Source organism: Carettochelys insculpta, chromosome 8, assembly GCF_033958435.1.
Source record: "Carettochelys insculpta isolate YL-2023 chromosome 8, ASM3395843v1, whole genome shotgun sequence".
NCBI classification, from domain to species: Eukaryota; Metazoa; Chordata; order Testudines; family Carettochelyidae; genus Carettochelys; species Carettochelys insculpta.
In genome coordinates, this window is record NC_134144.1 from 66,958,171 (window position 1) to 66,984,077 (window position 25,907).

General features: G+C 41.1%; 1 protein-coding gene across 20 annotated transcripts in view; it reads left to right on the forward strand.

The window, feature by feature from the left end:
* Positions 1–25,907, forward strand: part of CLASP1 (cytoplasmic linker associated protein 1) — a 247,601-nt gene that overhangs the window by 150,520 nt on the left and 71,174 nt on the right. For 12 of the 20 annotated variants that reach the window (XM_075001118.1, XM_075001117.1, XM_075001119.1 and 9 more), the window contains 5 exons: positions 3,921–4,028; positions 7,709–7,876; positions 21,763–21,866; positions 24,386–24,409; positions 25,352–25,596. In XM_075001118.1, coding sequence (XP_074857219.1) covers positions 3,921–4,028; positions 7,709–7,876; positions 21,763–21,866; positions 24,386–24,409; positions 25,352–25,596 — 649 coding nt within the window. The remainder of the gene's footprint in view (positions 1–3,920; positions 4,029–7,708; positions 7,877–21,762; positions 21,867–24,385; positions 24,410–25,351; positions 25,597–25,907) is intronic. The other 8 variants (XM_075001121.1, XM_075001126.1, XM_075001127.1 and 5 more) reach the window with 1 other exon arrangement.

Here is a 25,907-nt window from a genome sequence, read left to right on the forward strand (position 1 = left end):
CTGCTCTCTTCTCCCACCTTACTGCCTGCAGTACCAATGGGAAGAAGATCTCAATGCCCTGCTACTAATTGTGCCTGGTGTTGGGACACCTGCTTGTCTTTCAATTCCAGTTACAAATACAGTGCCCATTTAAGAGGATGGGAACACTTAAATTCTATATCTAAAACAAGGATAAAACTACTCTCAAATAAAAGCTGCCGTTCTCAGTGCTGATGTTTTGCTTCTCCAATGTGGGGCACCCCACTGAATTTGGTAAGAATTCTGTGCTTGGGAGACAGACCAGATATCAGAGATGAACTCTACCAAGCAAAACAGAAGGCAGAATTTTACTTCTAAGCCCTGATTCCAAGTCCTGGGAAGCCAATGGAAGTCTTTCCATTGACTTCAAAAGGCATTAGATCAGGGCTGACTGCTTTAATAGCATGACTGGAAACAAAGAGGCATGATTTATTTTGACATTTGTGTCCTGTTCCCCTGATTATTTCCCTCCTACTTAATGGGGCTGACATTTAAAAAGAAAAACGATGTCTTGGTTCTTCTACAGGAACATCTTGATGTCTTGGAGTTCAGCCTTGTGTTTTGTAAATGTGGGACAATTGTTATTACAACTAGTTCCAATTTCCTTCTGGTTCTCGGCTCTTTAAGAAATCCATTTCTCATTTTATCAGATACAGGAGGAAAAGAAAAGTTCTGGACCAGAGAGAGAGAGCATACACGTTACTCTTACAAATTATATTTCCCAGCGAAATCCATTACAGTTTAAGCTTTAAATTTCTTCTTATCACATTTGCCAACCAGTACTTTGTACAGTACTCAGGGCTTTTCATCAGTGCCTTTAAAAGCTTGAAAGATAATGCAGAGGAGTCTCAGAGAGGTAGCCCTGTTAGTCTGTGGCTACGTCTACACGTGCACCCAACTTCGAAATAGCTTATTTCGATGTTGCGACATCGAAATAGGCTATTTCGATGAATAACGTCTACACGTCCTCCAGGGCTGGCAACGTCGATGTTCAACTTCGACGTTGCTCAGCCCAACATCGAAATAGGCACAGCGAGGGAACGTCTACACGCCAAAGTAGCACACATCGAAATAAGGGAGCCAGGCACAGCTGCAGACAGGGTCACGGGGCGGACTCAACAGCAAGTCGCTCCCTTAAAGGGCCCCTCCCAGACACACTTTCATTAAACAGTGCAAGATACACAGAGCCAACAACTAGTTGCAGACCCTGTATATGCAGCACGGACCCCCAGCTGCAGCAGCAGCAGCCAGAAGCCCTGGGCTAAGGGCTGCTGCCCACGGTGACCACAGAGCCCCGCAAGGGCTGGAGAGAGAGTATCTCTCAACCCCCCAGCTGATGGCCGCCATGGAGGACCCCACTATTTCGATGTTGCGGGACGCGGATCGTCTACACGTCCCTACTTCGATGTTGAACGTCGAAGTAGGGCGCTATTCCCATCCCCTCATGGGGTTAGCGACTTCGACGTCTCGCCGCCTAACGTCGATTTCAACTTCGAAATAGCGCCCAACACGTGTAGACGTGACGGGCGCTATTTCGAAGTTACTGCCGCTACTTCGAAGTAGCGTGCACGTGTAGACGCAGCTTGTATCTTCACAAAGCACAAGAGCAGTCCTATAGCACTTCAAAGACTGACAGAATACTTAGGTGTTGAGCTTTCATGGGACAGACCTACTTCTTCAGCTCTGGAAAATTCTGGTAAATGAAAACTGAGCTGAAGAGATTTTAACAGAAAGCCAGAAAAATGAAATACAATAACGAATTTTTTATTTTATTTCATTTTTTTTGCCTTTCTGTTAAATTCTGAAAAATGTGAACTGAGATGAAGAGAATTTTCCGGATCTGAAGAAGTGGGTCTGTCCCATGAAAGCTCATCACCTAAGGAATTATCTTCAGTCTTTAAGTACTACAGGACTGCTTGTTCATTTTGTTAACATAGAACACGTTAACTCTTGCATAGATGTTGCCACCGCCTCCTAAGTTATGACGTGAGCTTGTGCCACTCTTCCTTTTTTTTTTTCTTTGCGTGTATTGCTGCTGCTGATGTCTCAAAATAGTGTGAAACTTGAATCCTCAATTCTTCCTGCATTATGCAACTTTTCCTTCCTTCTTTCTCCCCCCACAAGATCAGTAGGCCCAGAAAGAATGTAAGTCAGCATAGAATTTCAGGGAACATGTGGGATAGAAATTCCCTTGTGCCGCAGCTCTGCTGGGTACAGGGAAATTCACAGGGAGCTGGGGCTCATACCAACCATGTGGTGCTCTGACCTATCGCCTGGCAGCTCTGAGATCCACCACTGACATAGGCCCTTTGATGGAAATGTCACCAGGATAGGAACAGCACAGCAGAGTTCTGCCATGTCTCCTTCTAGACATAGACACATGCCTCCTGTGCTAGATGGAGAGCAAGGCAGCAGATACAGATCTGAACTACCACATTTGCACCCAGCAGAGCATTCCTGAACAAGAAAGCTTTCCTAGCACTGGTGTTGGCCACCTTTTCCTGAGCAGTGCTCAGGGGCTGCAGCGCTATAGAGAACCTGGCTCAGAATTTCTACTGTGCCAAGGCCAGAACTATTTTTTTAATGGGAGAATCCCTGTAAATTCTAAAGCCTACTTAGCTATTGTTTTAAAAACAGGACATTGGAACTCCGTGCAGTCTAAGTTCAGCTTCAGCCCATGTTTCTCCCTTCTCCTCTGCAAATGAGAGACTGCTTTTGTTTGGTTCTCCTTTGAAATTGAAGGTTCCTAGGAGTTAAATTCAGCACATTGTGTTTCTATCAGAATTGTTTTCCAGCCATATTACCAGTGTTTTGACAGCTCTGATGGGGAAAAACCCATAGCTGTCAGTCTGTTCAGTGAGTCCAAAACAGCCAGCCTTTGTCTTGTAATGTGTGGATTGGTCTAGTTTTGTAGGATGTGTGGGCACGTATCCTGCCCTGATCTGTGTTTGTAATACACCAATTACATTTATGGTACAGGGTAAATGTTCCACAACAACTGCGGAGAGCAATTTAAGTGGTCAGTGGATGATATTGTCCAGAATGTATAATCTTGTACATGCTTCCTTATTTCCTCTGATTATCGTGCCTGAAACTTGAACTTGTTCTCTGAATGCAGTGTTGGTACTGGCATCCATCCCAGGACTGTTTCAAGTTTGGCTGAGAACCGAGGTGTTGACAAGAATTGACATAAGTGGTTTTTTGTTTTGTTTTTGGGGTCTGAATCATCATTCCTTTTCCAGCAACTAAAGACTCATCATTGTGTCCAGGGATATGAAGGAAAGCACTGTCAGGAATAGGCTTGACCAAGCAGGGACATGCAAGTGGCATGCTTATTGGTCTTTTCCAGCTAAATTGTCTGTGAGGGAGAAATAGAAAGAAGCTTCATACTTATTTTTTTCTTAAAAAATAAAGGTCAGGCACAGGATTTCTCTCATGGTGTTTACTGAGTCCCAAGGGACTCTCCATTACAATTAAAGCTGCACTAAGTTGGGTGGTAAATATGTTAAATTTTTATACATGAAGAGTAACTCTTCAGGCTGACTTTTTAAACATGAGCATAATGGGCATGAGAACAAATGCACATGGCCAGGTAGCGTCAGCAGAGTTTGTCACTGATGTGTGCCAGTTTGCAAGCGGAGTTAGGGGTCTGAGAGCATAGGTGCCCAAATGAGATTTTCTTGGTGTACCTTTTGTGCTCATGTTTAAAACTTTGTTCTTGTAAAAAAACTACTGTAATTTCATTTTTAACTGCATGTGCCGCTCCAGGAAATCCACTTCTTATCACTACGTTTACAAAGAAAACAAAAATTCAGTACAGAAAAGACAGCAAGTTAGATACCACAATAAAGTTTCCCCTTGCAACCCAGCTTCTGACATTCCAGTTTTTTTGTGTTCCCCAGGTCGGATCCGTACGAGGAGGCAAAGCTCTGGAAGTACCACAAGTGTTAGCTCGACGCCTGCCGATACCCGAGGTCGCAGCCGCGCTAAAGTAGTTTCACAGTCCCAGCGTAAGAAGCTTTTCTTTTCAGGGAGGGCTAGGGGCTGTATTCATTAATATTATCTCTTACTTGTATTGTGGCAGTGCCTGAGGGTCCCAATCAGGGATGGGGCCCGTTTGTGCTAGGCACAACATGTACATATCACAGAAAGATGACCAACCCCAAAGAGCTCACAGTCCAAGTCATCACTGAAGAACAGACTTAAATACTTAAGTATAAAAATTATTGGTTTTCTGCTCATTGCACAGCACAACTGAGAAATTCCAGTCTTGTAGGTTTGTTGCTGTGTGTATCAGACTAAATAATATATATTAGACTTAAATCTGTAAAGTACCCCCTAGTGAGACATTCTCCTTTTATCTGCAGCCTTCTACTGTCTGTTGGGTTCCTGTTGGCTCAAGCTTCTCTACTGACATTATCTCATCTCCATATGCATTAAGTGTGAGCTACGTTAATGTGTGAAATGGCAGGGGCTGTTATCTCTCCTGCATAGCTTTAGGAAGGAAGGATGTGCTCTGTGCTCCACCTGGCATAGCCTGATTCTGAAGTTCTGGTTTCCTTGCATAGCATGGCTTGTCCATGTAGGGAGAGCAGAGTATCCGCCATGTGGATTGGAGAGGAGATTTTTGCCCGGGGGGAGCTCAGAAATATTTACATGGTTGGCATATGGAGAGCATGCTCCCAAGGAGAGAAGGTGCCTCTTGATAGACTGAAGATTGGGAGGGTGGAAAGAGGGCACTTAGTTATGCAGACTTGTCTTGCTTTGCAGCCTGACTGAAAAATGTCGGCTTTGTTCATGGGGTCCCTTTGCTGAATGTCAGGCTAGAGGGATGAGGGGGAACAGCTTGAAAGTCGTTAAGCTGGAGATGATTTTCAAAGAGAGAACCTCCCGTTTTGAACCCCCACACGAAAAGTGGTGATAGGTTTGGATTTGAATGCTTGAATCTAACACCACTTCAGTGGCTTTGGATCCATGTCCAGTCCATCCAGAAGTGGCTTTTTTCCCAACTCCAGTTCAGATGGAGCTGAAATATCTCAAGCAGGATTTCAGTTCAAGATGCTGGGGGTCTGATTGGAGCATCTGATCTCTCCAGGCTTCTCCCATTTGGTGCTGAAATCTCTCAGAAATCTTCAGGGCAGTCAAATCTAAACCAATCCCTAACCCTAGTCAGGAGTTAAAACCCAGCTCCAGCCTAACCCAGACCATCTGGATCCCAAAACCATCTCTTCATCTAAGTTCTGCATGAAAGAAACCCCGCAGGGAGCAATTGTAGTTAGATGCAGGGCCAATTTTTTCTGTGGCTCTCAGGTTAGGCTACCCTGTTACCTTTTTCAGAGTAACTCAGCTGTATGAAAGGAAGAGTTTCGTCCACCATAGATGATTGGCTTCACTCAAAGAAATTTATGAGGCTAGGGAAATGAAGTGGCAGTGGAAAAAGTGTGCACAAGCTGGGCCCAGCTATTTAACTGTACATTAACTCACTGTACTTTGCAGTGGCTCGGGAGCAACGTGTGTCTATATATAAATCAATTCACATTGTCTGTAACGTAATGCATGCTGAGCTCTGTATTGTCTTACTGTCTTTTAATCCACTTTTTGCCTGTCCTTTGGTCTGCTCTCATAACAAGGATCCAGATCAGCTAATCCTGCTGGTGGTAAGAACCATTTTCCATTTCTGACTCATTTTCTCATGTACTCTTTTGTTCCCAGTTGTTAATTATCTCCACATCTACTCTACTCCCCCTCCCCATCCTTTTACTCTCATGGGAGGGTGAGAAGCCATGTTCTTAAAATCAAAATGTCAGATTTGCTTTGTGATCACTTAGCTTGTCCATGCTAATTAAATGTGGTAAACCTATGTTCTGTGTTGTGAAGGGGGGTCCCTTTGTGAAGCTAATGTAGGAATTGCAAAGATGATCCTGTGATATAAGTCCCAGGTGCCAAAGAGTTCTGTATCATTTTGACCCCTTTGTAGTGGAATCACACCAGTGTAACTGGGTAGAGTATTTAGCCTTCCAAGTCCTGGATTAGTGTAAAAGAGAAGGTACATGTGATTAACAGCAGTCACAAACAGTCACAGCTTCAACGCACTCCCAGTAACCTATGTTGTAGTGGCAGCAGTGGTGGTCGGGGGGCGGGAAATGGGGAATGACCTGAGAGCTTCAGTTTTTGCAAAATGTCACCAGCAGAGAACAGGAAAGTCCAGGTAGGTTTATATTGTAACTCTGATGTCTGAAGTGGGTTCTATCAACTAGTAAAATTGTGTAAGTTTTTAAACTAAAGACTCCTCCAGATCAATTTGCTGTATCATCTCTTTTATGTGTCAATGAATCTTGTGGTGGAAATTATTAGAGTTGGGTGAACCTTTAAAAAAAACACCAGCCTATGAATATTGTTGAAAACGTTGTATTTTGTTTGACTCTTTTCACACCTTTCAGAGATACCTTCCCTGGCTAGCCTAGCAAATAAGTGTAGTAAGAGGAGAGCTCACAGCAACAGCCGATTTTCAAGGTCATTTTTGTACAGCTAAGAAACCAAAAAACCTAGTTCTTTTAAAATCTTTTTTTTGCTTATCTGTAAGCTAACGTGAAGGAGAACAAACTTTTTGAATTTTAAAATTTGAATATTTCCTCCAGGAACTTGATTCTGTGATTTTCTTAGACCAGATCAGGCAACATGCCATGGGAACCATGTGTCCAGTTAGAAATGCCAAATGCAGCTTGGATGTCAAATGTTCCTCACAGAATCCTAGAATCCCAGGGCTGGAAGGGACCTCAGAATAATGAACAGCCTGAATGCTCTGTGTGACTAAATCTTGGTCAGTAGGCTGTTTGCAGAGATCAGAGTCTAGAAAAAAGTGATCTGTTCATGGACAATTCACATACAGATTGAACCTCTCTAGCCCAGCACTTTCTCTGAAATCTGGCATGGTTTTAGTTAGCTGGCCAATAATTTACCAGGGGTGTGGTCAAGTGTCCTTTGGTCCCATGAAGTTTGTTTACATCCAGTAGTCCTGGCTCTCAGTGTTCTGTGCCGTTATTTAGCTGTAATTTATCTCTCAATGTAAGTATTGGAAGTGCTGGTGATGCTGCTAGACAATATGGCCCTCCCATGGTCTGGTAAATTTTCTCATTCGGCACCAGGCAGGTCCGAGATGTGCTAGACTACAGATATTTAACCTGTAGAAAAGAGCAGGCAGAATTGGTCAGCTATTGTTATTTGTTACATAGAGTTCATCCAGTTGCAAACTCAGAGTTGAGCAATTTAATTTCAGCCAGTCAAACACATCAACAATGTAAATATCTGTGGTTATGAGTGGTGGTGGACCTATCCACAGGGCTACTACATATGATTGGGTCATTTATCACCTTAATCTACTTGATTATATTGTTGAGATGGGGTTCGTAATTTTTCCCCAGTGGATTATTTTATTTAAAATTGGTTCTTTAGCTGCACTGGCTAGGCAGGCCGAATAGTACAAGCCCAATCGTTGAGTTGCATAGCCAAAGCCCACTGAAAGACTTCCATTAATTAAGCAGCTTTTGGATCAGTCACTTGGATGGTCTGTTCCAAAGGCTGCTAAGGTTAATGGGAGTCTTATTCCAACCTTGTTTAAAAATGCTTAAAATCCCTGTTTTGAATTCTCCTACAGATTTATCCTGCTTCCTTACTTCTGATTCTTTTCTAGCCGGCAGCCGGTCTAGTTCCCCTGGCAAGCTATTGGGAAGTGCGTATGGCGGACTGACCAGTGGAACATCCAGAGTCCCACCCGTGCCATCATCTGCAGAGAAACGCAGCAAGATTCCTCGAAGCCAGGGATGCAGCCGAGAGACAAGCCCCAGTAGAATAGGGCTAGGTAAGAATTCTCACCTGTGTGACCCCCCTCAACCAGCTTGCTCAAGGGAAGGTGAACAAGGAAACTGGCTGGCTCCATTTTACTATTGTGCGCTTTTTTCAATCCTTAAATTATGAAATTAATTTCAATGTGAAGAAACATTGTCAGTGATTCAGGTTTTTTAAAAAGTTGTTTTATTTTTCCATGTTGGTCTGTTTTCAGAGTAAGTCAAAAGTGTGTTTGGTGCCTTCTGTTGGAAATTGTGGCCTCATCTTGTATTGCTTCTGAGTCAGGAAGAAGAAAGCATTAAGTGAAGGAGAAAGAGTCCTTCAATGGTGGGCTCACACTTAAATAAAGCTGTATAGCTCAATCCTGCAAGGAGTTGAGCAACTTCTATGAAATGCTGAACACCCTCGACTGAAATCCCTGGGAACAGATTGAAGCCTGAGGGCACTGTGCAGGATTGAGACCTGAGTTTGAAAATGTGGCAATCTTAACAATTTATATGCCTCCCCTTATACATCCTGGAGTCTTTGATTCGACTGCGTTTTACTTTCACATGCTACATATGTTGCTCAAAGATATCTCTGTCTATGTGGTGATCCATTGGCTGTTTGTGGAAATGTACTGCATGCACTTTTATTTTCAAATTAACCAGCAGTCTCTCAAATTCGATTTCAATCAATTGAACAAGTATTGTTCCAGAGGGGTTCACAAACACTCTGTGAAAGCAGAAGTGAGTCTCTCTATATGCTCTTTGGACAAGCCAAAGCTATACTTACTGCCCTTATTAAGTTGGTATGAAATGCAGCTCAAGAAGGGTTAGGTGGGAAAAGAAATTCTTTGACATCTTTTTTCATTAAAAAGTCATATAATTTTACATAGCTTATACGAAGTTCTGCTAGTATGAACACTGTGAAATGGTAGCCTTGTTGAAGTAAATGAGTGTTTTTGCCATTGGCTTCAATAGGGGTAGGATTTCAGCCAGTGTATTTTAAATTTAAGTCCACACCTCAGCATGTTAGATGTCACCATAAAAGTACTCTTTATTTGCATTTCAGAGGTATGGCAATGATCTGAGGAGGTCTCTGTATAGGAGTATATTCCAAATTACCATTCATTAAGTTTACTTGTTGTTTATGGTAAATATTTTAGAAAATTCAGATGTCTTCTCCTTTGATGTCATCTGTTTTATTACTTAAGTATTAATATGGTGTGCTCTTTGGTTTAATTTTTTAAATATTCAACCTACCTCTTTATCTACTGGGGGTAACTATTCTACCGTCATTCTGCAAAATAGTATTGTCTGTTCATATGAAACAAACTGTCATGTTTCTTTTTATGCTGATAGTCCTTATTATCTCAAGTAACTTATTTTCTATATATCACTCTTGGGTTGCATACATTCAGGTAAATTATGGGAGCCTTGGATATGCAAATATAAAGTGGTTTTTTTTCCTCTCCTTCCAAATGGTAGTTAATGAACTCACAGGCCCAGTTTGCCATCAAAATCATGCAACTTCATCTCCACGGAGCTTTTAAGGGCTCAGCCTGAATACATCTGCTACAATAAATAAGGTAGTTTTTGAACTAAGTTGCCAGCTATACTGTCTCTTCGCTGTAGATCTTGGCTGAGGGCTGCTAAAGCAGGTTTTGCAGAGCCTTTGAGATGCCTCAGCTGCTGCAAAGGAGTCAACATAGAACTCAGAACTGTGTCCTTAATATCTACCTGAACTGTCATTTGTATAAGATTCAGGTGTTCTTGCATACCTTAGATGGACAACCAAGGAGATGAGTCAGATCCTATTGGTGGGGAACACCTGAGTCCACACTTTGGCTTCCCTAGGACTACCTGCATGAATAAGGCAAGCAGGGTTTGCGCACTGTTGCCATATACCTTTCTGATTAACTGAACTAACAGCATCCTCCTTATAACTGTTTAGATGAGGTGGAAAGTTTGCAATATACAGAATGGCACTGGAAAGCGTCCTTTGCATTGTATTGAGAGCACTCGAAGTCTCAGCAAAGGCTGGCCCACAATATATTAGGTGGCTAAGGTGAAGCATTTTTAGACAGCTCCACTTGCCCTGAGTCAAAATTGCAGACCCCACTATCTTTCCCTGCATCTGTCATCCCCTATCATTTTATCGCTCCCAGCTCTTTAGCTGTCCTTCATTTTGGAGCTTGTTTTCTGTCCACCTGGCTGCCTGCCTTATGGTCTGTACTTTTTGGAATGAGATGCTGAAGTCAAGCCTTCCGGCTGCCCGGTCTTCCTCACTGGATGATTTCTTCCTGAAGACAAGACTCCCCTCTGAATCATGACAACCCCTGAAATGTGGCATCCTGTACTGTCACTATTTGTCTTGTACCTAAAATGACCCCCTGTTCAAGGCAATCTAGAACTGCAAGATAAATCACTGGGGGTTAATGTCACTGTTCTGTGATCCTTCAGATCTTGTCACACTTTTCCATAAGTTTTGTATCTAAGTCCAGCAACTTACATTTTTCTGATTGTTTGGATAATGTGTCTAATGTATGACATCACATCTCAATATTCTGTTTCAGTTTGTAGCATCCAAGCATATAAATGCCTCATACTTCATGCAGGCTTTTAAATTCATAAAGAGAAAAAAATGAATGATACAAGTCACATGTTCTCCAGCGATTACATCTATTCCACTGAAAATATGTGCTAGGCTTAGGGAGTGTCGGGAGGAAGACTCACAGATGAAACAGGTCTTTGCCCACAAAAGCTTATGCTCCAGAATATCTGTTAGTCTATAAGGTGCTACAGGACTTCTCGTTGTTTTTGCAGATACAGACTAACAGGGCTATCCTTCTGGTACTTGACGGATGAAAGGTACATCTCATGAAAGTACTTCTGATAAATGAATACCTGGGCAGACTACATCCACATGAAGGCTGCCAAGATTTACATGCAAGCATGTGACCCAAGAGTGAACACTCTTGCTTTTAGAGAACTGTATGTCTCATGTAGATTTCAGTTGGGTGTTTCCCTTTCACCCATAGTTCACTCTTAAGCTTCCCATTCCTGCCATATATATTGTTTTTATTTGATGTCTGTATTTTTGGTCCTAATTTCATTCACTCCATAATTATCCACTTATTATAATACCACCGCACTACATCATTCATAACTTTCTTGGCTTATGAGCATGGTGGTGTTATAATCAAGCTGGTCTGTAGTTCGTCTTGTATATTCAACATCAGAGTTCAGACATCAGAACCATTAATTTATCAAAGGGATTAATGAGTTGGGTTTTGGAAAACTGGGAGTGATATGAGAAACTGGGAATCGGGCAACAGTTCCTATCTGAATTTCTCACTCTATATGGGAAAGGATTCTATTTTGTCCCGTACCTTTACATTTCAAGGGATACTTGGAAGAGTGATTGCCCCAGGATTTAAACAGTAACATAAAATCAGCTGATTTGCTCTGATTCTGTCCTTCTCCTCTCCAGTATTGTATTCTTCAGTAATAAGGGCTGCAAAAAATATTTAATTTATAACGACATTCCTTGATGATTCTACAGTAACGATCCCAGGGTGCTATTTTTTTCTACCACCACAGCTGTGCTTGCACTGTTCCTAGCCTCCCCTGTAAGTGAGCAGGCACTCCAAACATTTATAAGACTCTGCACTGTAAGGCATGCCTATGACGCGTTTTTTGCAAATATGAACATCTAGCTCTGTAGTGTGGATGGAGCTGACTGGCAAGAGAAGGTGACAGCACTAGGCTTGTTCATCTCAGCACATTAGCCATCCAGCTCAAAGCTGAAAGATCTGATTTTAGTCTAGGCACTGAGGAAAGATCCTGAAGAAACCGTCCAAACGACTCATTTAAAAATAGCTACTTTTGTTTCCAAAGGCTAATATAAGTTGAACCTCTCTCATCCGGTGCTATCAGGACTGATCAGTGCTGGACAAAAGAATTTGCCAAACCACAGGAAGTCAATATTGTCCAGCAGCATTACCAAAACTTTATGGGACCAGGGGAAACTTGTCCCCACCCATGATAAGTGGTTGTCTGGCTAACTAAAATCATGCTTTACTAGGGATGGTGCTGAGAGAGTTCCGGATTAGAGAGGTTCCAGATTAGAGAGGTTCATGCAGTACAGTGAAAAGAGACTGCACGGTTGTTAAATTATTCAAGATAAACTCAAGGCATTTAATTGTAATTCAGGTTCTCTTTGTTACATCTGCATGTGTGATACAAAGCATTCTCTTTTATGCAGAACTAATTTGTTGTGACTCAAGGGCATGTACTACCATATCAAAATAAAATAGAGTTTGCAAACTAATCTAGCTATAGTTTATGTGAGGCAGTTTTGCTGTTCAATTTTTATACTGCACTTAAATTATTCAAGAATTTACTCTTCTCTGATGGCTTAAGTAACCATCCAAGGGCCCAGTCCTGCTCTCCTTATTCAGGCTAAACTCCCACTGAAGTTAGTGGACCGGTTTTTGGTCTTGGTTACTGATCTCGGTACATCTTCAGACAGGTGACTGGATTATCAGTGTGCAAGAGATCAGAATTTGGCACACGTTTGGTTTGAGAAAGGAGTGCATGACAAGGACCTTTCTGAGGTATATTACTTCTTTTAGATATGTTTGGAAAATACAAATCAGGCAGCTTTTGGTAAAAGTACAGAAACCATTGAAATGCATGTTGTCTCAAAATTAAAACTGCTTTATAATTCTCTCTCTCCATAATATCTTCAGGGGGGAGTTCACCTCTGTAAATCTATACACCGCACTATCTTGTTTTCCCCAGGCATTTAAATCATGAGGAAACTACCTTTTAAAAATGCCAAAAATGCATAGAAATGGCTTTGTCTTTTGTGACAAATTCAAAAAAAAATTCTGATAATGTTACAAATGCTTCCCCCTTCTTCTAAAAGGCTGTTATTTTCTTGTAATTAAATATTTGCCCAGAAAGGTTTCTTCAAGTCTCTGCTGTTTTGCATACTTCTGCAGCATGCAAAATTCAGTCTCCCTTTTAAATGAAGGAAGATCTCCTGTTCTACTCAAATAACAAGCTCAGATTGCTTGAGAGACAAAATATACTGCCAGCCAGACATTCAGTGGTACTGAAATTTCAAGTTAAAGACAGAGCTCAGCATGTAACACAGTTGGTTTGTGAAAAGCCGGAGGTGGCTGTAGCCAATGATAATTACTAATGTAATCATTACCTTAACTAACAGAAATGTGACTTGACTTGATAAGCTGTCTGTCCTCATTAAACTTGTTCACCTTCTCTGAAACTCTCCATGCTGCATGCTAGCACGGAGCAGCCGTATCCCCCGACCCAGCATGAGTCAGGGGTGCAGCCGCGATACCAGCCGTGAGAGCAGTCGAGATACAAGCCCTGCTCGGGGCTTTCCTCCACTTGGTGAGTACATGTAGGCATTGCAGGTTTAAGCATCCATTTCCCTTCCTCAGTTCTGACTCTCTACTCAAGACACTGCCAGGTGGAATGAGCTTGTTTCCTTCCTCTGTCCACTTCCTTACACTCCCCCTTTCCAGCCCTGCTTCCTCCCTGTGCTCTTCTGCATGTTTCAACTCTGATTCTCAGTGTTTTCTTTTAATAGAAGGTCCCTTGATTCTGAACTCCTGCGATAATTTTGATTTCTTTAAGTCCATTTGTGCAGATTTCTGTGTTTCACCTAAAAAGACTGTTGTGGTGTTTTTTGATGGATAACTCTGAAAGCAGTCCGACCTGTCCAGCGCTATAAAGCCTATTGCAGAGTGACTTTAATTATAAACAAATAGATCTGAAAACTAGATGAAAAGAGAGAAACAGTAATTTCACTCTAAACTCCAGTTAAGAGATCAAAATTCTTTTTTATTTAAAGGTTCTGTACACTGCTGTCAGCCACCAATTTGTAAGTTGGACATGTCATTCTGACAAATTCTCTTCAAGTCAGAGCATTTAGCTCTCTGAAAGGTTGAGGACTGAAGCTAGCATGGTCATTCAATGTAAATGTACAGTACAAATATAAAATCTCACTATGGTTTATCGTTTGCGGACATTTTTGTTCTTCATTGGCCTGAAATGACAGGACAGTTAATGTTTCTGATCAAATGTCATATCATATCCAACAGACTACATCACCTGTTATACAAAAGATTTGGTTGTCATCTCAGGACGAAATACAGTTGATCTCTGAGGCATCTCCGTTTACTTACCAATTCTATAGCTCTGGGTCTGGTTTTCAAAGGGTGAATGTTGGGGGGGCGGAAATTATTTTAGATTCAGTTGGCAGTCTTGGTATATGCAGAAGCTGTAGGCTCTAGCTTTATAACTGGTGACAATGTATAACTGTAGTGGAGTATTATGTCAGTGGAACTGGGGTCCATAATTGAGCCTGATGTAACTTAATTTACAAATTGGAAGCAAGAGTTGCACAAGTAAATGAATGGAGTTATGTGGGGATTATACACTCCATTGAGACCAGGCAGGGATGTAAAGCAAGATAGGTGAAATGCTCCTCTTTGGTCCTCAACTCTGATTTTCTCTTCTGGTGTTTGTATAGTATGTGGTGATAGTCACTTCTGCCTCCACTGGACCAGACAATATGTTGGTGGTACACTCACAAGAACGCTGTTGAGAGCCATGAGGTAGTGTGAGTGTAACTGGGAGTTTGGCCCAAAGGGAAAGAGTTGTCTTTCTCTGCTGTTCACAGCAAAGCTTTTACACTGGGTGGGGGGTGTCAACAAGTGAAGAATGAACTGGGTTCCTGATCTGACTCTGGAGACAACCATGAAATCACTCTGTCTACAATCTTAATTGCTGGTGAGAAGTGGCAGAGCAGCTCCAGATTCCTGAGTTTGTGGAGGTAGCAAGTAGAAGGGATCACCTTTTGATTTATAAATGGAGCCAATTTGACATTGGAGCCAGGCAGAGATCACATAAGTAATGAAGTAGACAACATTTTTTTTAATTATGTTTCTGAACACCTTTATATCAACTCTAGATTATCCTGGTTTTTATAAATGTTCTGGATGAAAAATGCCTCGTTTCAACAGTGGCATTATGTTGATATTCATGTACACTGTGTTTTCCTTTCAGTGAAAGTATGTTAGCTGGCATCTCAAAAATACAGTAATGGAAATACTTCTATCGGGTCCTGTCTCACACAGGTTTTTATTTGAATCTCTGTTCTTTCTTACATACATTTCCATTTGTTTGTAACCCAACTCAAGTGCTACATGTATTATGGGAGCAGTGGTCTAAGGGGAAAAAAACTGGTTAACTATAATAAACTTTTCTCTTGGAAACAGCTGATCTGGGATTTCTCTGGGTATCCCAGATTCAGGGCTGGGCACCACAGGGGGACACTTGGAATGGGTACAGGGGCTGGAGTGCTGCTTTGTCAATCTGGAGGACAAAGACAGGTCTAGTGTAGCCCAAAGAGACGAGACTTTTAATAGCTGACAGGCTGTTCGTGTTATGAAGCTAACACCAACCAGGTTGGTAAGACTCCTTTCCTCTGGAGGTATGGATAGCACAGACACACCGCCTTAGGTGCCACATCGAGCACCCAAGTGTAGTTTTACACTTGTTAGTGAAGGTTACCTTGTACGCCCCTGGACTGTCCTGTGGTAACCCACTTTCCAGTCATAACACTAAAAACCTGATTCTTCTAGTGGTGGCACTGGGATCGGTGCAGATGTGTGTGTCTTCCTGCACTGAGCAGCTTGTAAGACTGGAGTTTATATCAGGAAGTCAGAAGATGAAGCTCCTGCAGTAACGTTGACTCGGCCATGTAGCTCAAGTATAGGTGTTTTGTATTCCTTTTTTTTTCTTAGGCCCTAATCCAACAGGAGGAACCATGCATGCACAAGGAGGGTCTGTCTGCTGATGTTTAATAACTGGCGATTTCACGGGTCCTTCAAGTGATATCAGTCCTCACTTGAATAAATGCAGGGAACATTGGTTTCTATTTGTTAGTGATTTCATTGCACACCCTGAGCACCTGATAGCCCATTGCAGTGAGAAACTTATTTTTTATTTATTTTTCTCATTTTTGTAGGCAATTTTAATGTTGCATTTAATTTTGCAACTAAATGGAAAAATTCTTTGAATTCTTGTAACGTGCCCTGCTGGCAGTTGTTTGTAATCTATAAATATACCTTGTTCAAATGTAGCTTGCTTCAGTTTATTAATAGTGACAATCAAAGAATAAAGCCTTCAATAGGACTGTTGTACTGACTAAGGACTACTCATATAGCAGAGTGCAGAATCAGGCCTATATTTTAGAGTTTTTGAGTTATGTGAGCGCAAGTTTGCTAGACCTGTGGGAAAATGCTCTCTCATTAAAAACACTTGCATAATTCAGAAATGGCTGAACATTTTTTTCCCCCCAACATTCCAAAACAAATCATCTTTGTGCTGAAAGTAAAAATAGGAAACTTCTGCTGTAAAGGCATTTGTCAAAGAAGTTATGAACCACTGAAAATCAGGAGCTAAAATGGAGGATGGAATGCAATCTTAACTGCAACCATTGCTACTATATAGAGGACTGTTACTATAACATTTTGCAGTGGTGTGTATATATACATACAGCACTCGTTCTCTGCGCATGCATAAATATGTATTATATAACCTATTTATATAAACAGAATAACTAACTATGTACCAAAGTGTTAAGGCGATATAACGGTCATAGCCACAATGGCTATGGTGTATATGTGAGTATTTATAAAACTAAAATCTTCAACAAAGAGCCCTGTGTAGTGGCTTATTTATTTCCCTGTATGACTCCTTACACTTTTGTGACAACTGATTCTACTCAGATTGGTCTTGTTGCTGACATTGTTTGTTGTACTTAGACCAGATCACTGGAATATTGTGACAAATATTTACAAGCACAATTTCTAATCATTCCTCTTGGCTTCGCTTTGCGATTTAGATTGATCATATCTAAATCCTGCGTGGGGTTAAATGTTCCCCATTCTCACACCAGCTGTTTTTAGGATCTGTGGTTCTGGAACATGACTGGCAGTACCCAGCCTTTGCTTGAACCATACACAGTTTGGTACTCTGAAAAATGATGTATTTGTTTGTCACACATTGTGTTTGTGGTTGTAGGGGAAAAGAGGAAGCTGCTTATGGAGCTCTTGCCTTGGGGTTTGCACTGTACTTGTTATGCATTCATACATGGTGGCATTTCCTTTCACTATAGAACACCCATATTGGTATTAATCGTGTGCATCCCTCTTGGACTGTGGCATTTTCTGTCTTGGGTACTTGTGTGTTTAATCCTGTGGGCATTGCCATTCCTTTTACTTGCAGCTTCTCGACGTCATTCCAGGTCCACTAGTGCTCTCTCCACTGCTGATTCTGTTGGGCAGTCAGGTGAACAAGTGCTAACTGCATGAATCTGCTTCTTAATATAGTCTTGTTTTACAACCATGTTAACATTTGTTGTCCATGCGTATCAGCCAGCACTTGGGCATGTGCCTTTCATCACCGTGGGGTTTTTGTTGAACATGTTTTTTTGTTATTTTAATTTATTGGACATTTTTAATTTTGTTTACGCACTTTTGGAACATCATGAACACTGTACAAACAAACAAAGGGTGATTCAAAACAGTCTTAATTCCACCCTGCAAATTGATCAGCCATGCAGCATGGGATAGGTTCCCCAGCAATGTTGAGCACTCACAACTCCCCTTTATTTCAGTGGGAGTTGCAAGAGCTTAAGATCAGACTCTTACTGGTCGGCTCCTGCAGGCTGCTGAGTATTTCCAAATTCAATCAAAGTCAGGGTCCAAACCTCATTCAGGTCATGGGAAAGATTCCCTTTAGAGTTCGTGTGCTTAGCTCAGGCCTTAATATTAAGATTTTAATAGGCTTAATCGTGAGGTTCTTACTCACATCTTATTCAAATAAAATTCCCATTGAATGTGAGCCAGATCCTCGATTTTGAGCACATGCAACTGCCTTTGAAATAAGTTGATTTCAGCAGGAGTTTTTCTTTTATAAGAGCTGGGTGAGGACTTCAAGATTCAGTGCACTGTGGATTTAGCTGGCAAGAACCGAGAGAGGATTGCAGATGTTAGCTCAATAGCACAACTGCAAACCTGTCCTTTACGTCAAGCAGCATAGCAGCATTAATAGCATTGTCAATTATTCAACTGTCCTCATTTTTGATAAGGTGTTTGAAATTATCCTTTATTTATAGAAACAAAATAATACTATACCAAATTTGAACTGACCTTGGTTGAATATATCAAGGTTGAGGTTGAATTAAATGCCTGTTACTTAACCCAAACCATTAGAACTGATTTTTTTTATTTAGCAATTCTATAAAAAATAATTCTAAGTTGAATTGTCTTTGACCTTTAGAATGTTATAGGCCACAGTTTAAATGTGATGTCTTTTATAGAATAATTGAAAAAACTGAAAAAATTAGATTTCACTGGAACGTAGGGTCAGTCTAGACTTTATGTTCATCTTCCACTGGTTATGAAAAATGCTGTTTTTAGTGCCTGTAAAATTACACTAAATAACCTCAAACACAGCAATAAATAAACTTTCTTCTTGAGATGACTAATGCCTGTGGGAATTGTGCCTGCAGATAGGTCTATATGTGGCCTGATTTTTTTTATCTTTTTCCTTCCCTTTTAAAAAATGAACTAAAGCTGAAATTTTCAAAGAAGCCTAAATAAATTTTGCTGTTGAGCACCACTGAATTTACTGGGAATGGAGTGTCTGTTTTCCTGGGTCACCTCTGAAAACCTCAGCCATCACTAACATGATTCCCAAATAGTAAATGGACCCACTAAATAGGATGAAAACAAGCAGCATAGACTTTTAAACTCTCTGTATCTTACTTGCATAAGAAGTCCACTGAATTCAGCTTACCTCTTGGAAGAGTAAGGTTCATCCTTAAGCAAGTTTCGGACAAACAATCCTGAAGTGTAGATGAGATATTTTACTAGTCTTTCAGTCTAACTAGAGTTCTTCAGTACACTTGAAAAATATGTGTCTGAAGTTGATATCATTATGGCTCCTTTCATATCACTGTTAAACATGGTTAATTGCCATTGAAATAAAAGGGAGCTTACATATTCAAAGACAACAAGATTGGTGGATTAAACTTTATTCATATTACAAAGCTGTAGACAGCTCCAGTCCTGCTCTGGGATATGGCCCCTTTGGCAGTGTCAAAGGTGGTCCTTGCAAATTACACTGTTTAATACGTGGTTTCTCTAGCCACTGCAGAGCAAGTGTTGTGGCTGAGGCAGTGGACGAAAAGATGCTGGCCATTCTGGGCCCACTGGTTTGCTGAATTGTACCAGTAGCCAGGCAAGTCCCCAGCCCAGAATTTAGGGAGATGCAGAAGCTTATATAGACCCCCTTTGATGCACGCCCCATTTCATTTCTGTACTTGAAGGATCAGAGTGTCAGGGTATTGAGGCCCAATGTGTTTTGGGGTATGTTATTCAGTGAGCATTAGAGCTCTATCTCAGAGATTCCAGCAGTACTTTTCAAGCAAGAGGTATGCCAGCATGCCACATTGTACTTATTCTGATTTGTTTGAAAAACAGCTCCCTTTTCTTCATGTTTATGCTGGGTAATGTCAACGGCCTTTACAACTGAATTATTTTGCCATTCTTTTGTTCATTAAAAACAGAAACTGTCTTCCCTTTTCTAATGCAACGCTAAATTAACTTGCAAACCAATGATACTCAAAGTGCTATGCAATGTTGCCAAGAGATCGAATTCTGCTCTCAATAACACCTGAGCAATCCTGCTTAAATCAGCCGGGTTTGCACAGATCTGACTTGAGACCACAATTTGCCTCAACCTCTTCTGTCTTTTTTATTATACCACTTATCCATCTGTGTTTATGAAAACACTCTTGTCTTTTTTGTACTCTTTCATAACATAAATCTATGTAGCAATACATTTAGTTTGTATTATGGATAATGCAGTGTCATCTCCTCTGCAGTCCTTCTAAAGGAGTGACAGATCTTTCCATTCTGGGAGGAAATTTCAATCAAGTATTTATAATGGTTGTGCAACTGAGTTCATTAAAAAAGGGGATAGTAATAAAGCATAGTAACAATGCATACAATTTTTGTTTCCTTTTAAAATGTCATGATTTGATTTCTTTTTGGCAGTAGTTTCAAAGAAATTTGGTTTTCCCCTTGTAATTTGTTTTCTAGAAAATGTGCTTGTTGTAAATTTGAAATGTTTAGTCTGGTAATACATCTCTAATGCCTAACTCCTAGTATCTTCCATCCACTTCTAAACATAAATAAACAATAAAGGTTTCATCTTATCACTTGAAAAAGTAAGTTTTTAATTTAAAAAAAAAAAACCTGAAAACCCTCCTATTTTCCCTTGGCTGGCCTAATCATGCAACCCTTTAATCAGACAAAAGTCAGATTTAATTCAACTTGGAGTGTTGCCTGAGTAATAACTACTATTTTGAGCCCTTGAGAGAGTAATTCAGATAGAACACAAATCATCCTTCCTTTTAGGGCAGTTATATTTCTGTCTAGTTCTGTGTATAACTATTAACACAGTTTTTCCTCTATCATTGATTGCAAGAGATTCCTGCACTGTAGAATTTAACATGTAATTATTAAGGCATTTAAACCAGCATCATTTTTTTATTTAACTGTTTACCCTGTTAAGTATTTACGCTCAGATAAACTTGCTATGTTTCTAATTGCTAGTAACTGGATCCCCAAGGTTCCCCATGCCCCCCTTCTTCTCCCCAAGACCCTGTCGCTGCCGTGCCTCTTCCCAATGCCCACCTGCCTCTTCCCCCAAGACCCTATCCCAGTTGCTTGCTTCTCTCCCTGTCCTGCTTTGTTGCCCACTGGATCATCTCAAGGAGCTGCCTGCAGGTAGGAAGTGTTCCAGCCGAGCAGGGGTTTTATGACCTGGCACCTTCTTGTCTCACAGTAGTGGGATCATAAACTCGCAGCAGCCCCTGCTCAGCTGGGACCACCTTCTGCCTGGTTCTTGTGCCATTTAGGATTGCCAGGTCCCTTTTATAACTGCATTTGCCAATCAAAAAACCAAGCACCTGGCAACCCGAAATGGCACAAAAGCTAAAAACCAGGCTGTCCAGGTAAAGCCAGGGTGAGTGGCAACCCTGGTCATACCCTTCATTTGGTTGCAAAAGAAAGACATTACATGCTGGTTTATGATATTCTGTTGAAGCCACATTTCTGCCCAGTGCAAATTTAATACAGTTCCTCCAAGAGCCATTTAACAGCAAAGGTGAAATTAGGACCACTTCTGAGCTGATCACCTAATAAATGTCTCTTTTTATATGCTACATATATTTCTTCCTCCCACCTGCAAGCAAAAAACCCACACCTAATGCTTAGTCAAGTCTTGAAACCTCATAAATAAGAGTCCATGCCTTTGATTTCAGTTAAAAGACTCTAGTGAGCAAGGGCTGCTTGAATGACAGTTGCAAAATCAGCACCTAATAGAATTAGTGAAAAATGGAGCTGTAAACCCGATTCTGTAAATCAATGAGAGATTTACAGTAGATTTGGATAAGAGCAGGATTGGGCCCCATATGTGTGGGACTCATGAAGCCAAAATAAAAACAGGAAAGAGTTAATTTAAAAAGAGAGAGGAAAATAAACAGAAAAATCGATTCCTTTCCCACCCATCTCCCAACTGGCAAACATGCCTATGAAAATCAAATGTGTTTCTGGTAGCTTAAGTACTGTAGTTTGTAGTTGTTTTGTTTTATCCGTCAGTCTGATACCATGGTATATAAAATAACATTGAATGAAATGGTCCTGTGGGTTCCCGAAGCCTTTCATGGGGCAGACACCTTATTAGGATTCCGAGTGAATGTGAATTCCCTGAACAATCTCTTTCAATGTTGTCTTTTGTGCAGACCGGTTTGGACTTGGCCAGCCAGGCAGGATGCCTGCTTCTGTGAATGCCATGCGAGTCCTGAGCACGAGCACAGATCTGGAGGCTGCTGTGGCTGATGCACTGGTAAGAGGGAAAAATACAAAATGCTCCCGACCCCAGAAAGTGGCTTAACGTTACCTGTACGTATGTTCTCCTCTTTTTTAAATAGCTGTTGTACATGTGCCAATGTCTGACTCTGTGGCAATGTTTGATAATCATGTTTGCATTTGGATGTATTGGTGCCAATGCTACTTTGGAAGTCGGTTAATCCTTAGCCTTTGTTATCCAACAAGCAGAGATGATCAATAGGTTAAATCAGCCATATATCTTTAATCTGATTTTTGAGGGGAGTGTCTGTGAGATGGCTGAGCAGTAGAGGGAATTTAGGATGCTCAGCACCTGGAAGGATTGGGGTCCTGAATAAACTCCACATAGTATATTGCATGGAGATGTTTTGGGAAGAACCCTGTCTGTGTTTTTTGGGAAGTGTGATTTACACCAGTGGCTCTACATATTTCTGGCACCTGGTGGAGTGCTTTGAATAGCTAATATCTTGGCTGATCTCTAGTTCATTATTAGTCACTCTGTAAAACTGCGTTTATTTACTCTGCCCCTAGAAGCAAATACAGTTTGTTTTGTATTGTATATCCTAGTCTCACTTGATTTGCTTTATCCCTGCTGAGTTCTTTCCCTTTGCAAACATTAGCCAAATTACCTGGCATCCTTGATTCTTATGGCAGTAAAAGTTCTCCTGTGGTACAATCCAGCAAACTTCTGCTGTTCATCCAGAAAGCATGTATTAAGTTTTGCTACATTTTGCTGGTTTTCCTCCATGCATTTTTCTAATTTTTCAAAGGCTGAGAATGAAAGCAGGAATCACTTTGTAGAGTAACCTGGTTACCATGGAAGTCCTGTGTGTTATATGGGGTAAATCAAGAGACCTGAGCTGTTGGGATGAAGAAAAGATGTAGGGTTTTCAAGCCTTTCCATGGTGCGGAGCACATCCCCATAGAAAGTGTGTTGCTTGGACTTCTCTTTCCCTATTTGCGATTCTGCGGCCCATCTCCCTTTTGGTTCACCAGTGCTCAGACAGTTTTCCTTCCCATCTGTGATCGCACAACAACTCCATCTCCTCAGACTGCTGGCATCTTCTCCACACATTTGAGAGCTGCTGATCTGATTCAAGATCTGCTTTCAGAAAACTTAAATTCAGTAGAATGTGGAACTCAGGTGTTAGAATGTAGGCTGTTCAATAGCCTTCAATAACTAAATAATTGTGTTTGTTAAGCAACTTAAATACTTTGTGGACCAAATTTTCATTTCAGTCCTGGAGGTTGAATGGCAGTAGAGTGACTCTGTATTTTCCTTAATTCACAGTGTACAGTATTCCCTGTACGTAATGTAGGGAAGTAGAGGGTAAGGAATACTGCTTATATTGTGGTAGCATCATCAAAGGTGATCCTGGAAAATTTTAAGGCAGTTCCTGTGTATCTTACTCTCTTTTTCTACTTGGAGGCTTCTGAGGTTTGAAGAGCATTAGGATAGAATATTCTCTTTCCAGAAGCTGTGGCTTTAAAATCTAGCTTGATCAGTATCTGAACTCATTTTGCTGCAGGGAATCCCATGGTTTCCCTCCTCCCCATTCTACTCTTCTCTCACATAGGCTTCTTTTAGACAATCCTTTCACAGCAGGCGCTTTACAAAGCCAGTTCTGGCTTTATTGGGGGAGAGATGTGCAATGTCAGGCTTCTATCCAACACCCCTGTGCACAGAAGGAGTAGTGTTTTCATTACATTAGAGAATGGGAGGTACTTTTCCAAAGATGGCTATCCCCCAATAATCAAGTTTGAGCAAAACAGTATAGGTCAATTTCTGACATCTAGTACACATATGTAGCTGCCCTTGAATCTTATGCTCATGTGTGAGAAAGCAGAAGAATTGGCCCAGGGAGGCAGACGGTCTGTCCAACTGGTCATATTTTTGAATCTGTGTACAGTGCAACTTGTTTCATCTGAAAATCCCAAACAACATGGGAAACATTTGAGTGAATGGGATTTCAGATGCAAGGGGAACTGGCTAGCTGGCTTTAAAGAGGCTGAGCTTTAAAAGGAGTATCCATGGTCTTTGTACTGTTACAGGAAAAGAAAAGACATGGTAGTTTGTTGGAGTGTGGTTAAAAGGAGCTATATCCTGGCATTAGAATCTCTGTTCAAGACACTGTAATGTGTTCCCTTTTTTAAGGGACATATGAGAGTTTCAAACATTGGTATTTAGTTTGAGCTGCTTTCCTGAGTGATAAAACACAGACCTAGCATGCATGGATCAACAGTTGTTAGAAGCCATTAGAAAAAGTATCATCTCGATCCCATACATTTTATGCAAGTAAATGCTTTAATGGAAAGTTTAGCTGCATGAGGAGTACAGCACAGAAAAGTAAAGGCTGACGTTTTATATCCATTTTTCTTTTCTTTTGCTCAATCAGTATTTTTTAATTTGCTAAGATGCATTTGCTGTACGTTTTTGTTGCAAGAACAATCCCTACATAAGCTTCTGACATAATTCTCTATGCTTTTTCCCACCCTTCAATATTTTCCTGCCTACAGCTGTTAGGAGACTCCAGGAGCAAGGTACTAGTGCTTTCTTGACTTTTTATTTCTACTTTCCACTTTTTTTTCCTGTTGCAACACCTCCCCACACTCCCCCCCCCAAAGCTGCAATCGAGATGATCCATTATGGCCCAACCCTGTAGTCCTAATGAAAGCAAAAATCTCACTGGCTTTGCCAATACAACTACAGGATTGGGCCATTAAAGGAGTTTTGTAGATAACCTCTAAGAATATAGGTGACCTTTTCTGTTATGTTTTATAGTCAATCGTATCCTGTTAAGGTTTGTTCTCATTTATTTCACAGGGCTAAATTTGGCAGTGTCATTATTATGCTGATATTTCTCACTAAGTGTTGAGACTGGAATTTTCTAAGGTGCATAGGGAAATTAGGCACCCCAGAGCTACTGAAATGAATGGGATTTGGATGTCTGAATCCCCTAGAAGTGCTTGAAAACTCTAGCCCAAATTATGGTAAAGCCACATAAACCTGGAGTAACGTCACTGACTGCTGTGGAATTACTGTCGGTGCACATCAGCAAATGACAGAGCAGAAATGGTCCTTTAACTCTTTTCTCCTTTTCTCTCTCATTCCTATTCCATCAGAATGTTTATTGGGAGAATCAGCTTCCCGTTTAATGAATTTGCTTGATTTCAAAACTGTATTGTCAATTAATCTCTAACCAAGGAAATGTCCACTATTTTCAATAAAAGCAACACATTATTTCCTCAGCTACTAGCTAACGTTTCTATTGGATCATTTGATGTGGTTTGTTGGAGCATCCGTTGCTTAAATTCCCTTCCAAACCAATGGGACTCTTCTTGCTAGAGTGGATAAGGGAAACAGGGCAGTACCACTATAGCTTCAGGCCACCTTCACTGGCCCTATATTCAGAACCTCTTTTCCCCATGCTTTAATACAACCATAAACAGTTTAGTAAGTGCGCTTTTTTTTCCTCCCTCCAGAAAAAGCCAGTAAGAAGAAGATATGAGCCATATGGGATGTATTCAGATGATGACGCTAACAGTGACGCATCGAGTGCTTGTTCTGAGCGCTCATACGGCTCTAGAAATGGAGGCATTCCACACTATCTACGACAAACTGAAGATGTGGCTGAGGTCCTAAACCACTGTGCTAGTTCCAACTGGTCTGAAAGAAAAGAAGGGCTCATAGGCCTGCAGAATTTATTGAAGAGCCAGAGGACACTGAGGTGATCTTCCTAGCTTTGCAATGGTGGTCATTAGTGTTGGGTTCTTATGGTACAGCCAGAATTCACTATTTTTTGTCTCCTCTTGTGCTGACACATACTGCCTTTTGTAGGCCCAGGGTTATATGTACATTGTCACTGTGAGCAGACCTGGTCAACAGACACATGCTAGCTCCGCTCAAGCCAGTGCATGAAAGAGAGCAGTGTGGAACTGAAGAGGGATGGTGGCTCAAATTAGAACCCAGAGACCAAGCCCACTTGACCCTCTGGGCCCAAACTCGAATGGCTGACCCAAGCTGTCACATCTCCCACAG